This window comes from Eubalaena glacialis, chromosome 2 (assembly GCF_028564815.1).
Source record: "Eubalaena glacialis isolate mEubGla1 chromosome 2, mEubGla1.1.hap2.+ XY, whole genome shotgun sequence".
Taxonomy (NCBI): Eukaryota; Metazoa; Chordata; class Mammalia; order Artiodactyla; family Balaenidae; genus Eubalaena; species Eubalaena glacialis.
Window position 1 is genome coordinate 192616822 of NC_083717.1, and position 17770 is coordinate 192634591.

Sequence of the window (17770 nt, forward strand, 5' to 3'; positions counted from 1 at the left end):
AACTTTAGATGAAGGAGAGAGCAAAGCTTTTCTTCATAGTAGTATTTAGAAATCGGTCAGGTCTCTGTAACTGTCATTGAATTGAGTCTGCTTTCTTCACCTGAGGCCTGGCTGGATCAGAGAATAACTATTTGAAGTACAGAGGCCAAATCCAGTGTTTTGGCCATCGATTTTAGTGGCTGATCTCCTTTCATTGTGAGATAAGTTTAATGTGCTCTCTGGCTCTCTTGCTTCCTATTTGAAAACCCAGCAATGTACTGGCTCCAAAGTACTGTCATTTGGTGTAAAATTACTGGTACACATCAGTGCCATTTTTTGAAATTTCATATGTTACCGATTCAGTAGTTCATTGTTCCACCTGAAGTTGGGTGATTGAAAAGGTAGCAACTTGATGTGATTGAAAGCACAGTTCTAAGGTCTGTGCAGCCTTGGGCAGATCACCACCCCTCCCTGGGCCTCAGTTTCAATGCAGGATAAGGAAATGAGTGTCAGAAAGTTGCAGGGCCTCCCCACAACTGGAGACTCAGGGCACTTCTCGCTTCGAACGGGCTCCCCTCTGCAGGGCACTGCTTGAGCTGCTCAGCACCGTGAAGGAGAAAACGGAGGAGTCATCTGTGTGCCGGGCCACACATAACAAGCTCACGGGCATGTAGATGCCAGGAAGGTGGTGGGGCAGCAGCTAGGCAGCAGACAGGAACTACTCACTGCCTTGGAGTGGTCTTTACCAGTGTTGTCACAGCACTTTTAGAAGGTCACAGAATTTCTCCCCGCCCCCACCCCTTTTAGGGGAAACTTTAAAAATACCTGTTTTCTAAGAATTTGAAATGAGTATCTTTTACAGAAATGAAAGCCTCTTGCCTTTTCTTCCACTTGAGATGTTGGTATTCCCTTGGGAATAGGAATGCATATGTCTGCATATTTAACAGAAGGGTTTAATAAAAATAGGTCATTTGAATATGTCAGCACTTTAATGGGGTGAGATCTGGTGTTAGAATGTGTGCAAATTGATTTTATCTAATGTTTATTCATAGTTTTTCTTTAATGAAGAAATCAGTATTTCATTAGCCTAAACGAAGCACCAGGACAACCATTTGTAGCGTTTCGCATTGTGATAAGAGACTTGACCTGAACGTGGAGTGCAGCATAAGGGAACGAAGAGATGGCGAAGATGTTGCAGTTTAGTAGCTTATCAAGTTCATTTTTGAAAAATCACTCTGGGGGAAGAGGAGTCGAGTTTACATAGCTAACAGTTTTTAAGTGACAGACTGCCTTGGGAGAAAATGGCATATGTGATAACAACAGAAGTGTATTATTTTAGCAGACACTTGACTGACAGTGCTGGGCCAGGGGAGACGAAGACGCTTCACATAGTCTCAGCCCTGCTTCCTCTGGGCGGCTGCTCCCACCCCGCCCAGAGCAGAGTTCCAAAGGAGGAGCCTTCTCTGGCTCCTGTGAGAAGTATTTCTTTGGTGAACAGTATGCAATTCCACAGATCGTTGCTGTGAAGATTTCACTGAACACATTTTATGCATTTTGTGTCTATGCATCTCTTCCCATTTTGGAATGACCTAAAGGTGGCACCCCTCGCATTTTACGTCTTGTTATTTGCCTGTATTCTGATGGTGGATGGCATTGTTCTTCCCTTCTATCTCCTTCCTTGGAGTTCCCTGCCCCACTTCTCATGGCCTCGCTGCTGCTGCTGTCGTGCACAGGAGAGGAGCTCTGGAATGTGAGCGCTGGGTGCTCATTCCGGGGTCAGGACTGGCAGAGGCCTGCTGGCAGATGACGTGACAGTTGTTTTCAGTAAAGGGAGTGGGTCTGGTGTGCCAGTGCAAGTGTGGGCGTGTGCTAGCATGTCTGACAATGAAGGAGGAATGGAGACTAAGGAAGGGAAGGTACTGTCTTGTTTTGGAAAATTATATTGGAAGGAAAACATGCTCTAAACTTGGCTTCTGCTGTTTTTCTCCAGGAAATTTAGGGCAGAAAGAAATATCCCTGTTTTTCCTTATTTAGATTTCTTTGAAAGTGTTAACGAATGTTGAGAATTTTCAAAGCCTCCCTGATAAGCAGCAAGTCCTTATGTATTCAAAAGGAGAAATATGAGTTTTCACTAACTTTTCTTAAGTGCCTTTTAAGTGTCAGGTATTATGCTTGGGATTATCTCCATTTTAAGAAAACAGCCCTGCAAGGCAAATGCGTTGAGAAGGTGGGTCTGGAATCTGGGCCAAACTGAGCAAGGCTGGAATATTTGATTGCCACTTCAGCAAGCATAGGAGCATGGAGTCACACAGTAATAGCATTTTAGAGTAAGTGCTGCCTCTGATGTTGTCTTGTCAACGTCCTGTCAGCAACGTGACGCGGTAGAAGGAGCACAGGGGCCGGCGTTCAGAAGGCGTGGACTCCACCGCCTGCTGTGGCTTGACGGCTCATTCTGTTTCTCTGTTTATAACATGGGAGTGGCCGTAGTGCTTATATGCACGGGTTCGTAACGACGGTCAGAAGAACTGATGCTGGAGGGTGCACCCTCTTGAGGGTGCTCTGTAAACCGTCAAGTGACTTTCCGGTATTTGCTAATGGAGGTGGTTTTCTTTCATAGATGGGCGCCCAAGAAGGCATTGGTTGTTAGTTAGGCTTTTGGTCAGCAGAAGGGTTCTATATGTGCTTTTATATATGTGTCTGGCTCTGAGTTTCTTCTGGTTCCCATCACTGTACTTTTCTTTCCCATTTTCGGAATTGTTTCATTTCTATGGCAGATACTTAACAACGTCTTCTGTGTGCCAGGCGCTTTATTAGGCATTGGAGGTAGAGTGGCGAGTAAGACAGACATGCTTCTGGCCTTTTTGAAACGCTGGAACGGTACAGTTGAGTGACCTTTTTTTTTTCCTACTGGGATAAGTTATCCCAAACCTGACTTCCTAATACCCCTGATATCTCTTTTTTTAATGTGTTAGACTCTAAATACCATTAATGCCAATTATGCAGATATTTTGAATGTAACTATTGAACTGAAGAAACTATGAGAAAGATGAGTTGTGGGGCTATTTCACAAGATTAGCCTGGTTTTGTGTCTACTTGAAGGGCAGGTGGCTTGGACTGTGGAATCAGCATCTGTGCAGTACCTTACAACTGACTGTTACCTGAGTGTTAAACTGCTCACCTGGGCAGTGAAGATATTTGAAAATCACTGCTTGGTATTTTTGTCATTAGAGCCCCAGGTTATTTTCCACCGTGCTGAAGAAGATTTGTATTAAATAGTACATTGATTTTTGTTCACAAAGCAAATATAACAGCTCGGAGTGGTCTGAGTCTCATTTCATTCACTCTTGTGACCGGGAGGCGTTTCCCCAGGATGACCAGCTAGGTGTGGTCCAGCCCCAGACTGTGGACAGATCCCTCGCAGACATTAGAAACCCCAAGCCTGACTAGGTTAAAAGTCTCCCCCAGGAAAAACTGTGGAACAGTCTTTATAATGTGGTTTATTTTGGATCCCAGGTCTTGAGATAGGACTCCAATTGTTCCTTGTCTTTCCAACTCGGTGATCTTCTGGGGCACTGGGAAGTAATCCCCTGTCCACTTTTGGCTCCTACTTTGGTTGTCTGAGATGTGATCAAAAAGAACGGTAATAGAAAGCACTACAGCAGTTCTCTTTTGATTTTCAAATGGCATAATGGAGACCTTTGATGCCACTGGAGCTGCTCCTGCTATTTTGGGTTAATCCATTCAGGCCGTCAGTGACTGAGCAGCCTCCTGACTTTTTTGTTGTCTTTGAAAGGACATTCACAATATATGGAGTACAGTTCACATATTACCGCTAATAAATGTGGCACATGGGGATAGGCACTCAGTGGAGGCCCAGTGAAAGCCTGCCTCCCGGGGTGAGATCAGGAGGAAATGACACTGGCGCTGCGGTGAGCAGCATTTGTGTGATGGAGGGGGGAGGGGAGGGGAGTATTGTAAGTGAAAGGAGAAACGTAAGGAAAGGCAGGAAGGTGCAAAGAGCGCAGGCAGCAGGTAAACACGTGCTGCCCTTGCGGGTAGTGTGTGTGAAGGGGCAGGGGATGGTGAGGCCTGTAAGAGGAAGGCCTGTGGATGCCAACTAAGGAGTTTAGCCGTTGGTACGGCCGGGCAGAGCCGAGGAGGTTGGGAGTGGGAGATCGACCCAAGTCTTCATGAGGATTAATCTGGCAAGTGTGGGGGAAGAATGGGAGGTGTGTAGAAATTGGTGGAAGGAGCCTGCTGCTAAGCCCGTAAACTGCCCCTAGGCTAGGAGGGGGCCTGGAGGAGGACAGGCTGCTAGAAGGGCTCTGAGCTGGCATGGGGGTGCCGGGCGGGGGACCCAACCGAGGCGACAGGCTTAAAGCTCGGGAGAGGGGCTTAGGAGGGAAGAGAGTGATTTTTGGTGTAGACAGGGTGAGCTTCTTGTCTGGGTGGGCATTTGGCAGCTTTTAGATAGGCCAGTAAAAGGAGTCTCTTCTGGCAAGTTCTGTGAGACGGGTTCTCTCTGAGGTCATTCTCTAAAGGGGAGGGAGAATGTGACATTTAGGGAAAATAAAGCCCACCTTTAGTACCTACGTGCCTCCCACATACCATCATCTGGCATACATTTTTCAGAAGAGGTCTTTCTGAGATTATTTTCCATATCACATCAAATGCTTCTGGGCACTCGAGTATCAAGTAGCAGGTTCCCATGACAAGGGCTCGGCCCGGGCCCACCGAGCACCCTTCTCTGAGCTCCTGGAATGGCTGTGACGGGGCGCCCGTGGGAGCCCATTCCCTACCGGTTCAGTCCCCCCTCCACGTTCCTGTCGGCTCCCCAGCATTCCCTGGGACCGGGCAGGGATCTGGGGTGAAGGTGTGAGCTGCAGCAGCTTGGTTTCTTTTGCAAGCCTTTGTGATAAATGTTCGTAGTTCCATGCTAAACCCACCCAGCTGACTTCATGTCTTGACAGTATTCGTCATGAGGAGAATTGCAGGGATTTTAAGGATCAAAAGTCCAAGGAAAAAAGAAACATGACATTTTAAAGTTTGTACTTATTGACTGAGGATTTTGGTTAACCAGCTCTGTTTCTGTAGTAGGAATTTTTAAACCATCATTTAAATTTTTTCTGTTAAGTTGAGAATGAGACACTGACAAATTAATTGTAATCATAACTCCTTGTGCAGAAACTAATGAGCATAATGATGAAATTTAATTGAAAAATTGAAAAATTTGGAACATTCACAGTTTCATTTGTTAAACAGATATTGAGCATTTATGACAAACTGGATACTCTGTTTGGCTGAATAACCAAATATTCTTACCAGTTCTTAAAATTCTTGTCAATTCTTAAAATTGGTAAGACTTTTAAATAAATTGGTTCTGCTATAAATTCACAGTTAAGAATTTAGATAATTGGCAATAATTAGGATGCAAAAGCACTAAAAAAATACCAAAGTATCTGTAGCCTGTCTATGCAGGATTTACCAGAAAGCTGAAAAACAAGTAATTTTGTGGAATAATACAATGGTAACTGTTTAATAAAGAAGTTCTGCTTTTTAAGGAAGTTTTTGTTGTAATTTTAGTTGTAATTCTAATTGATGATAACAGACATAAAACAATACTGTGATCACATAAGTGATTAAATACTAAATTTTGTGGAACGAACTAAGAACTTGAGAATTGTGATAAAGGAGCCAGCTCAGGAAACGGTAGTTGGGAAAATGCTTGCTGGAGGTGACGGGACTTGAACTGATGGGTAATACTCCTGGGAACAGGGGCAGAGGAGACTATCCCAACAAAGGGGGCGACTTAATGAAACCAGGAAGAGGGGACGTCTGCCTGCACCAGACTCAACACACCTGGTGGGGGGCGAGGACGGGTGGGACAGCAGAACGAGGTGGAGTGGTGGGACACGGCCCTCGACCCCTTAATTCCTTCCCAGGTCCCTCAGCCGTAAAACATGGATGGTATTAGTGCCGACTCTGAGGCGAGGACTGTGAGGTTAAACGAGATGATAAGTGTGAACGTCCTGGTACATAGAAAGTGTTCAATGGACAGAAGTTGCTCTTGCTGTTAGGGGAGATGGATGGGGCCCAACCACGAAGGGCAGGACTGCTTGGGAGTTGTTGTATTCTGATGTGATGGAAATTAGGAAGCCACTGAGACATTTGCCCCCAGGTAGGATGTGACAAGGATAAATTAATAATGGTAGCTACCATTTGAGTGCTGATATGTGCTCAGTGCTTTATATCCATTACCTGCGGGCCTTTCCATGACCCTGCAGTGGAGCTAGGGGACTTTGTTCTCTGCGGCTCTGGGAGAGGTGACAAGCACCTTGCCCAAGGCCACCTAGCTACCAAGAGGGAAGGTGAGGTTTGAACCCAGGCCTGCCTGGTTCCAGAGTCTGGGCTCTTTCTCCTTCCACCAGACTGCCTTGACCTGGGAAGCCGTGTGTCAGGGCTGACGACCCCCTGGGGAAGGAGCGGCTAGCTCAGGTCGTTGTGACTGCTGCTGAAAGGGGGGTGGGTTCAGGATTCCCACTGGCACGCCCCCACCCCACCTCCTAGGAAGAAAGGAGGAGGAGGAGGAGGAAAGAAGACAGCGGCACAGCAATGGAAAAAGAGACAGAACTCGGTGATTGGCTGTAAGAGGAAAGAGGACGAGATGAGCTGGAGATGGTGGTGCTGTTGGAAACAAAGGCAGGCACTGGTGGACCCACCTTTGCCTGCACCTGGGGTCGGGCTCCAAAAAGCCCAGGCACCGCTGGGGGAGTCCCCAGGCTTCTCGGAAGAATAACTGCCTATGGGTACACCCCTCGCAGTCACTACAGGGCTCACAGTAGGTCTTGCTGGGCGTAAGTGGCACGTTGCTTGGCTAACGTTCTGCTGTTCTAGTGCCATCAGGGCCATTGGGGGTTTGCGGGGGAAGGAGTGACCTTCGGTAAGAGACATTTTTGTGTTCCTTGGGCCTAGGTCTACTTTTACGCCTTCTAGGACAGTGCTTCTCCCACCAGTACTGAAAGACCAATTCTTAAAATTTCCAGTCTATCTGGGCTGATACTTTTGTAAAAAAAAGAAGGATTACTAGAAAACCTGAAAAAGACATGCAGAATGCAAACTTGAATTTTTTATCATTAGATTCAACAGGTATAAAATCACTCTGTCACATTGCCGTAAAAGTTTCTAAATGCTTATTCTCAATCTGTGTACTTAATTTTGACTGCAGGCTAGCAGACTGTTCATGGTCTGGTACACCTTGAGAGCAACGATCTAGGGAGAAACTTTGTTAAGCAAATTAGTAACAGGACGTTCTTGGAATAGATACATGATTCGAGAGTGAAAATTGTCTTTCAGTTGGCATTTAAGATACTTTAGATGTGTGTTCCTGTGTGATCTAGTGACATCTGTGACAAAAGACGCTTTTCAGTAAAGTTCCATATTAGGGGGCAGGAATGTGAAAGAAATATACCAAGAACTGAGGCTAACATTGTTATTGTGAGGGATCCATAAGTTTAAAACTAGTAGCAATACTTGGGAAAATTGGTGCTTTAAACTTTCTCTGTTGTGCTGAGAATCATTGTATTTCTTTTGCTCATTTAAGTTATATTTGTTCTCTCTGTTAATGTTTGGTTTGCCTTTGAATTGATTTTTATATTTTGGTGCATAATTTTATGTATATTCTTTCATGGAGTAGTTTCTTTTTTTAATATTAATTTATTTATTTTTGGCTGCGTTGGGTCTTCGTTGCTGCGCGCGGTCTTTCTCTAGTTGCGGCGAGCAGGGGCTACTCTTTGTTGCGGTGCGCGGGCTTCTCATTGCGGTGGCTTCTCGTTGTGGAGCACGGGCTCTAGGCGCGCTGGCTTCAGTAGTTGTGGCACATGGGCTCAGTAGTTGTGGCCCATGGGCTCTAGAGCGCAGGCTCAGTAGTTGTGGCCCACGGGCTTAGTTGCTCCGCCGCATGTGGGATCTTCCCAGACCAGGGTTCGAACCCCTGTCCCCTGCATTGGCAGGCAGATTCTTAACCACTGCACCACCAGGGGAGTCCACGGGGTAGTTGCTTAAGCAAACTAAAAAAAAAAAAGTCTCGAGTTAACATATGCCGATATAGAGATCATATAATAATTGTTCATGTTTCAAATTTGATTTTTGACTCTGTCTTATATTTTGAGCATTTTTACTTTCGCTGCTGTTTCCTTGCACTGAGATCATTTGCTGTGTTGTTGCCTTAGCCTAGACTTCTCTTTCCCTGCCCTCAGGGCCCAGCCCAGGAGCTGCTTCCCTCCAGGCGGACTGTCCGCAGTGAAGGGGCTCCTGTCTCTGGCATCTGCCTTCTGCTGAGCACCCGCTTCCTTGCCCACCGTCCCTTTTCTCCTTGCTCCAAAGTCAGGACTTCCTTTTGTTTTGCATCATACTATATATTACACTTTTCAAGGCTCTTTCGTGTATATGTTCTCTTATTTCATCCTCCAGACAGTACCATGAGGTTGGTAGAATGGATTCTCATCCCCATTTTAACTGAGGTGAGGCAGGGAGAGTGTCCACATGGCATGAATCTTCATTCCTTTGCCCTGGGGCTCCCAGGGTCACTTGTGCCACTCAGGTCCAGACTGCCAAATGCTCAGGTTTTGAGCCTGTCATTTTGAGGTCCTCTTTTTTTACACTGTATTTGTTATCTGAAAAATCTAGAATTCTCAGTACAGTGTCACAGGCCTCTTTGGAAGAAAGAAATCTTCAGAACCTAACCCTGGAGATGGTCCATAGAGAACCAGAGCTGTGAGCCCCGGAACTGCACACAGGGCCAAAGTGGGTGTTTTAAAGGATGTGTTCAGTTGTCTCCGCCTGTGATTTTCCAATGACAGTGGGAGGGGTTGGGTTTCCTTTATTTCAGCAATAACAGCCCAGCATTTTGGATTGCACAGAAGGCTTCTCATGAAGAGAAGATCCTGCTTTAAAAGGGGTGAGGCACTTTGAAAAATCACATTTAGCCCAAGTCAGGAGTCAGAGTTTGGAGTGTGTGCGGTGTGTTTTCTCCCTATCCCCTTTATGGTAAAACCGACCTGGGTTCCAAATCCAGCCCTTCCACTTACTAGGTAGGTATGGTGACCTTGGCTGAGTTATTTAACTTCCCTAAACTTGTTTTCTCATCTGTAAAATGGGGAAAATACTATCTATTTTGAAGGGTCATTGTAAGGATTAAAGATGATGCATGTACCAGACTTGGAGTGTGGGCTCGACAAGTGAAAGTTACTTGGAAGCTAATGCAGAAGAGAGAGTGTGACCCAGTACAGGAGTCACTGCCTGTGTATAACTGGCCATAGTAGTGGTTCTCAGCCTGAGTAGGTGTCAGAATCACCTGGAAGACCGTTTTAACTACAGCTTGCTGGGTCCACCCCGCCTGCCCCCTGTAGTTTGATTCATTTGGTGTGGTGTGGGCCTTGAGAATTTGCACCTCTGAGTTTCCAGGTGATGCTGCTGCTGCTACCGCTGGTCTGGGGACCACGCTTTGAGGATGACTGGGCTGCAGGTGAACTCACCGATGAGCATTTAGGTGCTGTAGCTGTATTTGAAAGCCGAGCTTTTATGTGGTTAAAGTTAACTTTGTTAGAAAGTGCTTGGAATGCATTTTGCAAATACTGAATTTGGTATCTCAAGGATTTTTCCTCCTGAAGTCCAGGAGTCTTTGTTAAATATACTTGAAGAAGAATAAGTTACGAGAATAACAGTTATAAACATATTGTGGATAGTCTAACAATATCAGATTGGCTGAGGTATGTGAAAGTGCTTTTATAAAATGCTAAAAACCGCAAAAATATTTTAATACTTTTTATTTTTAAGATTGAACATCATAATGGAGTATAAAATAGTGTAACTTAGATTTCTCATCTCAATGTGCTGTTTACCGTGTGTATTTTTCTCTTTCTCCTCCAGGCTGCTGACTTGAGTAAACCAATAGATAAAAGGATATACAAAGGAACACAGCCTACTTGTCATGACTTCAACCACCTAACAGCCACAGCAGAAAGTGTCTCTCTCCTAGTGGGCTTTTCCGCAGGCCAAGTCCAGCTTATAGACCCAATCAAAAAAGAAACTAGCAAACTATTTAATGAGGAAGTAAGTAGCACCCTGTCTTAGCTGTTAAGAATCCCTTTAAGAATGTATACGTTCTTACCGAGGGTAGTGGGCCTTATTTTACACTGTGAGCGAAGCCCATTTTCCATTCTCAGATGTCCTACCTAGTATTACCCAAGTTTAAATGTGGTGCGTTAACTTGTTGACTTCTACCTGTTCTTCCTTGGGCCAACTGTTCTGTGCATTTTTTATGGAGATGCTCAGGTGTCTATAGCAGGTGCTTTAAAAATTTTTTTATAATGGAGATAGGGATGAGACTTGTAGCTTGATATTTATAATTTAAATAAGAAAATAAAGAATTTATTTTATTCACATCACCAGAAAATTTCATGCAGATCAAAGAACTTGATAATATTTCCTTAGGTTGCTTAAATTGTAGCTAAAATTTGGTGTGTATGTTTGACAGGCGTTTGACTGAGAATTTGTTCTCTTGCTCTTGTAAATGTTTGCTATTAAATCACCTTTGACATGGTTAGAAATCCCAGCACTTAAAATTGGATCCTATGACATAGCTTTTGCCAGTGTTGTAGCATGTGCTGGGGTTTCTAGTGTCTTCAGTTTCATTCTGGCAGGAGCCTGAGATATCTGAGCTGTCCGTTCAGGAACATGTCAACCATTAAACACAGTAGATGTAAGCTGGCAAATAGATTATATTTTTATAAGCGATTGGAGTGGCTTTTCAGCCCCAAGTGTTGCCATTACGTATTTGACGTGCTTCCTCCTCTGCGTCGGTATGACTTTCCTAGTAAATGGAAAAGACGAGGCAGTCTTGCTGAGTTAGAAGCCCTGGGTTGCAGTCTGCTTGTGACCTCAACCCTGGTGTGACAAGGGCCAGGTCACATGGATTCCTCTCAGGAAGGGCAAGTGGTTTTGATTGTTGCATGGTTTTAAAGTCATTAACTTGGAACAGAAGTGCATTATAAATTCTGATTTTTAAGAATTAATTTTGTTTGGGGAAGAATACTCCACTCCACAAATTGCAGTTAAAATTCTGACTCCTTTTGCAGTCCCCATGGTATATGCTGTCCATGCATATCCAGTGTCCATCCACGGCGCTCCTGGTTGACATTGCCAGTGGATTTGGTGAAATCTTTTGAACCATACCATCTCCTCTTCTAGTTTCGTCTGGGTTGACTGGAAACAAAACTTGCCGTCTGGATTGACAAAAGTATTTAAACCCATTTTCTGTTTAAAAAAAAAAAAAATCTTAAGCAGAAAATTATTCTATTTACCTAAACATTTTATTAACATCATTTGAGGGAGTGATTTCTTAGTAGCTGGATGATCTTTTTGGGGGGTGGTGATCTTTTGGTGGGGAGAGTGAGGGCACAAAACTAGACTTCTCTGCATTCTTAATAGAAATTGTGAATTTGGCGTCATTGTGGGGTTTTATTTGTGTTTAGGTAGGGGACGTGTTTTTGAGGGGGAAGGGATTGGAGCCATGTAAAGAGCTGTTGGTAAACAAGGCCGGGAGGCTGCTCGGCTGAGGATGGCACAGAGTGCCACTTAGAGAACAAGAAGGGTGTGTGTGTCATCGCTGGGGGAGGGTGGGGCAGAGACCACAGGGCCCTGAGAGCGCTCGGACGCGTCAGCTAGACCCATTCCTCACTCAGGACAGCTGGGGGTCGCAGGCTGGAAAGCACCTCCTCACTCCTAATGAGTGACGCATGAGCTACCTCCTACTCCTTTTACATTTTATTTGAAAAATGGCTGTTCAGAGTGCTAGGATTGTGTGTGGTTGAATGCCAACTTGGCACTGACAGCTGGAGGCAGAAATTGGTCGCCCTTCACAGTAAGGACATTCTTCGGCTTGTGTGGGTAACCTTCTCATCAGATTTGGGTCAGGATGTCTAAGAGAAAGGGCCATCAGGGGTGTGTTTCTCAGAGAGTGCCAGGGATGGTGGTCGAAGCTGTCATTAGGCTGTGATTTGCATTGGTATGAGACGTGGAGGTTTCAGAGTGTTTTGTCTGTTTCCTCGGCTTGGGAGGGTGGGCTGCTGTCTCCATCGTGCGCAGATGAGGAAATAGTCAAAGAGAAGGTAAGTGAATTGTCCACATCAGGTAGCAAGTTGATGATAGAGCTGGATCCAGAAATTAATTCCACGAGCTCTTATTGGTCATAGATTGTAAGCCCCACCATGTGTGGTTGCCAGATGGGCTCTTGTCTCCCCAGGAGCTCACAGTTTAGTGAGATGGACCGAAAGGGTACTGGAACGTGTGTTTATCCCAGTGTTATGAACAAAGTACCAAGGGATAATGTATTAATTGCATTCCTCAGTATGTATCAAATATCATAAGATAAAAACAAAAGTTAAGTTCAGTGGGGACAGTTCGAGAAAGCTTCCAGAAGGTGACATTTGACCTGGGTTTGAAAGATGCATAGGAGTTGGAGGAGGATGAGAAAGGCCTTCAAAGCTGGAGAAAACAGCTTAGCATGTGGAGGCCAAGGGTGGCCAAACCACAGCACGTGGGCCTTGGAGTGGCAGAAGTTAAAGCCGGACAGATGAGCTGGAACCAGATTGTAAAAGCCCTTTGATAACATGCTGGGAAATTTGGATCTGACACTGGAGGCTGTGGGGGACCTTTGGGCTTTTATTTAATCAAGGGAGTGACAGGATCAAATGTGTTTTTTTAGAACTCTTGTCAGCACTTGTGGAAGGTGGATTGGAATGAAGAAAGAGAGAATGAAGGTAGCAAGACCAGTGAGGAGGCTCTAGTACCTGTCCAGGTGAGAGCTGAGGACTTGAACTAGAGTTGTGGCCATTTTCTCATCCATTCGACAGACCTTGATAGCCTACCATGTGCCCGGCACTGGGTCTGCAGCGGCAGATAACAGCCGCCCCTGTGTCTCCCCTCCAGAGAGAGGGGAGAGAAGTGTGAACAGCACCACACACACATACACACAGTTACGGCAAATGGTGGTGACTTGTTGTGATGTCAGAGGAGATAGGGGGCCTGAAGGAGAGACAGACATGGAGGCCTGCTTTACGGGGACGTGGGGAGCGTCCGTCTCTCGGAGGAAGTGAAGTGCTTTGAGCTGAGCCTCGCCTGAGGAGGCCCCCAGGTAAGGAGCTGGAGATAGAGCGCCCCTGCAGAGGGAGAGCCGGTGAAGGCCCCTGGAGGAACGAGCTTGGGACCAAGAGACCTGAGAGAGGACGGTGGACCTGGGAGGGTGTTGTGAAGTGAGAGGGCATGAGTTTGGAGGCCCTGCCACTCAGGGCCTGACCCGGCTTTGCTTCTTTGAACTGTGGGATCTCACAGAAGGGAGCAAGAGGAAGAGGTGGTCAGATAGATGTTTTTGAAAGTAACCCTGGCTGCTTCTTGGAGACGAAACTGGAGAGGCGAGGGAAAAAATCTTGGGTTTCTGGCTCACTTACTGCACTGGGTAAGGGGGGGAAGGAGCAGGTGCTGGGAGCAGAGGTAAAGATCAGAGTTCCGTTCTGTACTTGGTAAGCTTGAGAGGCCCGTAGGTGGTTGGATACATGGATATGGAGCGCAAAACTAGAGGTGAATTTTGGGAGTTGTCAGCATATAAATAGTAATCATGTCCCTGAGATTAGATGGCAGGTCTGTGGAGAAGGCACAGTAAGAGCAAAGACGAGTCCTTGCTAAGTCCTAGACGTGTCTGGGGCCGAGCCCTGTTTATACTCCAAGATTCTGGTCATCTGCTCATGGCCTGCAAAGGAGCACTTACAACAGTCAGTGTATTACCATGAAATTTACAGACTCACAGCCCAGTGGCTAAGAACATAGACCCTTGAACCCGAATGCCTAGAGGTCAGACACCCTTCTGCCGCTTACTGCCTGCAGGATGTGGGTCTTTACTTCATCTCTTCTCCTCAGCCGGAAAGTGGGTAAGAGCGGTCCCCACCTGGAGGTGTGGTGAGGATGAGATGTTAGCAGAGGGCCTGGAGAGCAAGCCCTGGGGAGAAAAGTTCCAGGTGGAGGGGAAACTCAAAGGGTTTCTTTCACTAGGGGTTGGAGGAAAGGCTTCTTGGGAGGTGAGATACCAGCAGTTTTGAAGGAGAAGCACAAATGATTTTCCAGGACAAGAAGGTAAGAGCAGGGCAACCCAGACAGAGAAGCAACACGAGTAAGGCAGACAATGGGGACTGTTTATCATGACTGTTTGGTGTCTGTCTGTCTTACTCACCAGAGAGCTCCTCAGCCTCCCATTATACACATGCACACGTGCATACACACACTCCAGTATTGATTACTCTGGCCTTTGCTCCTTTCTGGAGGTGTCTGGTCCATGAAAGTGTAGTAAATGTTTGGATGGATGTATAGGTGGGTGGTTGAATGGAGAAGAACTTATAAGTTCCAGAAATCCACACTAGACCAAAGATAGGTGAAAATTTCTATCTGGGAATAGAGTGGAAATTTTCTATCTGGGAAGAGAGTGTATCTTAAAAGGTGATTTTTTTTCCCCCATTGATTAAAAAACTTAAAATACTTGTTTATAGAAAAAATTGGGACATAGAGAAGTACAGAGAAAATGGGAAAACATCGCCTAGAAATGCCATTGCTCACTGTTAACTTCATTGTCTTTGTAATTTTTTATCTTTTTAATGAGGCAGAACTGTCAGATTCGCAGCTTCCATTAGGGCTGCTGGCAACCTTCACCTCCTGGTCTGGCCCTCAGTCCATCCAGTTATGTCAGATAGCAGAGGAGAGCCCTGCTCCCCGGGCCGTCCCAGTCATGCTGAGACCCTGGCCGCTGTACCAGTTCAGCCCAGGAGGAAGGCTGGTCCTTTCTAGCCTCCCTTGGGGAATGGTAGCCTAGATCCCCTGAGACACTGCTTTCTCTCAAGCCTTAGAGTAGACTTCAGGTTTCTGTGTGTAGTGTTCTGTATGTTTTATGCCCTTGATGGTATCTAATGGCACATCTGATGAGCTCCCAGACCGTGGAGCCTACCTTCATGGTAAGGGTCACCAGGGAAGGAGAGGTGCCCTGGTCAGCGCCCGGAAGGGGGGAGGAGTCCACTTTTCATTACGAACGGTTACGATGTACTGGGGACAAAGAGTCATAAAGGGGCAGTTTCTGTGTGGTAATGAACTCAGCCTTGTTTGCCTTTGTAAAAATTCTGATTATATCTGGGTTGTATCCGTAGAACAGTAACTTCAAAGGATTTTTAAGTATGTTTGGTTATTGGGTGGATGTAAAATCTAGAAAGAACGTGTCATTTGGGCTTCTTTGATCCCTGGCATGTGATGAGACCTCCTGTTCTTGACTTTCTCCTCTCGCGCGGGTTGTGCGGCCCGGGCAGCGCGCTGGGTGGGCTGCAGGCTCCCTGTGGACGCCCGGCCCTGCCGCTCCCTGAGGCTGTGTCTGCTCTTTCATCCCAGGCTGCAGGCTCCCTCTGCACCCAGCGCCCCCAGGAGTGGGGAGGAGAGGAGGCCCAGCTTGGCAATATTCTGTCTAGTCCTCTAACGAGAGAGTGGTTCTGGGCATTTTGTTAGTTTTGTTTTTGTTTTTGCTTTTTTTAATCAAAGGAAGGAAACGAGCGCTTAATGATCTACTCCTTAAAGTTTTGACATTGATAAAAATGACATCTGATCCTCTTTCACAGGGCTTTGAAATACCCTTTCCTAATACTTCCTGAGGGAAGAAGCAGCTGTCTTTAAATGCCTTTACAGAACCAAAGCCCTTAGTCACCGTTTTTGCTTGTGGCTACATTATGGCTTTTCCAGCAGCTGCTGTGGTTTTGGAATTGTTTGTTTTTAGTACTTCTGTTATAAATTAATATCTGCACTGTACAATGCATACCCAGCAACCCCCCAAGAATTTTTTCCTGCTTATCATGTTGATAGAAGTGAAAAAAAGAAAATTAAAAAGTATGTGCTTGGAAAGCTTCATTTTAGCAGTGGTGCTTTAATGTGGTTACAGATTTATTTTTATTCTTGCTTCCTCTAAACTAGTTTAGTATAGTTAGAAAATCTTGTTTGTGAATGCTGTTAAGGACGGTAGTTTTGGTGTTTGTTGGACTTTCACTGGATTGATGTTAGAAATGAGGCAGTGTCTTCTGCGTTCAGAATGGGGAATGTGGGAGCCGTGGGTGATTACCAGGGAGAGAAGTGGGTGTGGGAGCCCGCTTCCTGGGTAGGTGGCTTGACGTACAGACCTGGCATAGTAATACCCAGATTTTGGTTTTGGTCTTTATGGAAGTGATTTTAAAAGTAGGCCTTTGAGCGTTGTGGAATTTCCCTCTTTAATGGAAAGCTCAGTGGTCATGCCAGATGACCTGAGCACCTGTCTTTCCCTGAGACCCGCCCCGCTCTCCTCTCCTTGCCCTTCTTGCCGGGGCGGCCTCACCTCAGCCTCGGAGCAGGGGGCTTTCTTCTCCTGGACCCTCGCCCAGCTCCCTCTCCAGCCTCCCTTCCTGGCCTGTAGCACAGAGCCGCCCCCAGAGACCCTGTGACAGGATGGAGGGAAGCGTGAAGCAGGGAGCAGAGCCCCTGGCCTGTCGGACATTCACTCGGCGTCAGTTCCTTCCTCTCCTCATGGGATTTCTGGCTGGTTTTCTCGGCTTTCCTTCTGCTTTCCTGACTTTTGTCCTGCTCCCTATAAGTAGTCTTTCTCCAAAGTTTCACACTCTCCTCCTCTTCCTTGTACACCTTCTGCCTTGGAGAGCTCAGGATGTCACAGACCCGGCTCTTACTGTTCGCAGCCCATTTCCTCGTCTTCCACAGTCATGTTCATCAGCTGCCTACTCGATGAGGACCCTTGAACTTCTCCCCAGCATAGTCACCCCTCCTCTCTTTTCTGTCACCCCCCTTCCCAGTCACTCAAGCTCAAAACCTAGGAGTCTGTTCACGCGCCTCCTTCACCCCCACCCCACCTCCTACTCCATCCAGCCTAGCCCACTGTTAAACAGTCCATCCTGCCACACCACCGCTGGTCAAGTTTAAGACCTGTTTGTCCACGGACAGTTGTCATAGCTTCCTAACCAGTCTCTCTTCACCCGCACCATTCTGTACCTACTGACGGGAGACTTCACTTCATTCTGTAGCTTCCCTTTTCAGAAATCTTCGGTGCCCCCACTGTCTGCAGCAGTACAGCCAGTAGAAATACAGTGTGAGCCACAAATTCAATTTAAAATGTCTAATAGCCACATTACATCAATTTAAAAATAGGTGAAGTTAAGATACTTTATCTTGGGACTTCCCTGGTGGCGCAGTGGTTAAGAATCCGCCTGCCAGTGCAGGGGACACGGGTTCGATGCCTGGTCCAGGAAGATCCCACATGCCGCCGAGCAACTAAGCCCGTGCGCCACAACTACTGAGCCCTCGTGCCACAACTACTGAAGCCCACGTGCCGCAACTACTGAGCCCATGCGCTGTAACTGCTGAAGCCCACGTGCCTAGAGCCGATGCTCCGCAGCAAGAGAAGCCACCGCAATGAGAAGCCCGTGCACCGCAACGAAGAGTAGCCCCCGCCTGCCGCAACTAGACAGAGCCCGCGCACAGCAACGAAGACCCAACACGGCCAAAAAAAAAAAAAAAAAAGTATTACTTTGTCTAATACATCCAAACGTTATTTCAATGTATAACCAGTATAAAATTATGAATGAGATACTTTCCATAATTTTTCAAGTCTTCAGGATCTAGTGTGTAATTTATACTCACAGCATGTCTCACTTTGGACCAGCCACTTTCAAGT

At 46.3% G+C, this 17770-nt stretch overlaps 1 protein-coding gene across 10 annotated transcripts in view; it reads left to right on the forward strand.

The window, feature by feature from the left end:
- The window catches only part of WDR20 (WD repeat domain 20), a 62040-nt gene that overhangs the window by 28311 nt on the left and 15959 nt on the right, over positions 1 to 17770 (forward strand). For 4 of the 10 annotated variants that reach the window (XM_061181282.1, XM_061181276.1, XM_061181285.1 and 1 more), the window contains exon 2: positions 9907 to 10089. The exons of 3 other annotated variants lie outside the window; for them this stretch is intronic. In XM_061181282.1, the coding sequence (XP_061037265.1) occupies positions 9907 to 10089 (183 nt within the window). Of the gene's footprint in view, positions 1 to 1861; positions 1896 to 9906; positions 10090 to 12742; positions 12836 to 17770 lie in introns of those variants that run through there. 3 more of the 10 variants (XM_061181275.1, XM_061181281.1, XM_061181278.1) reach the window with 2 other exon arrangements.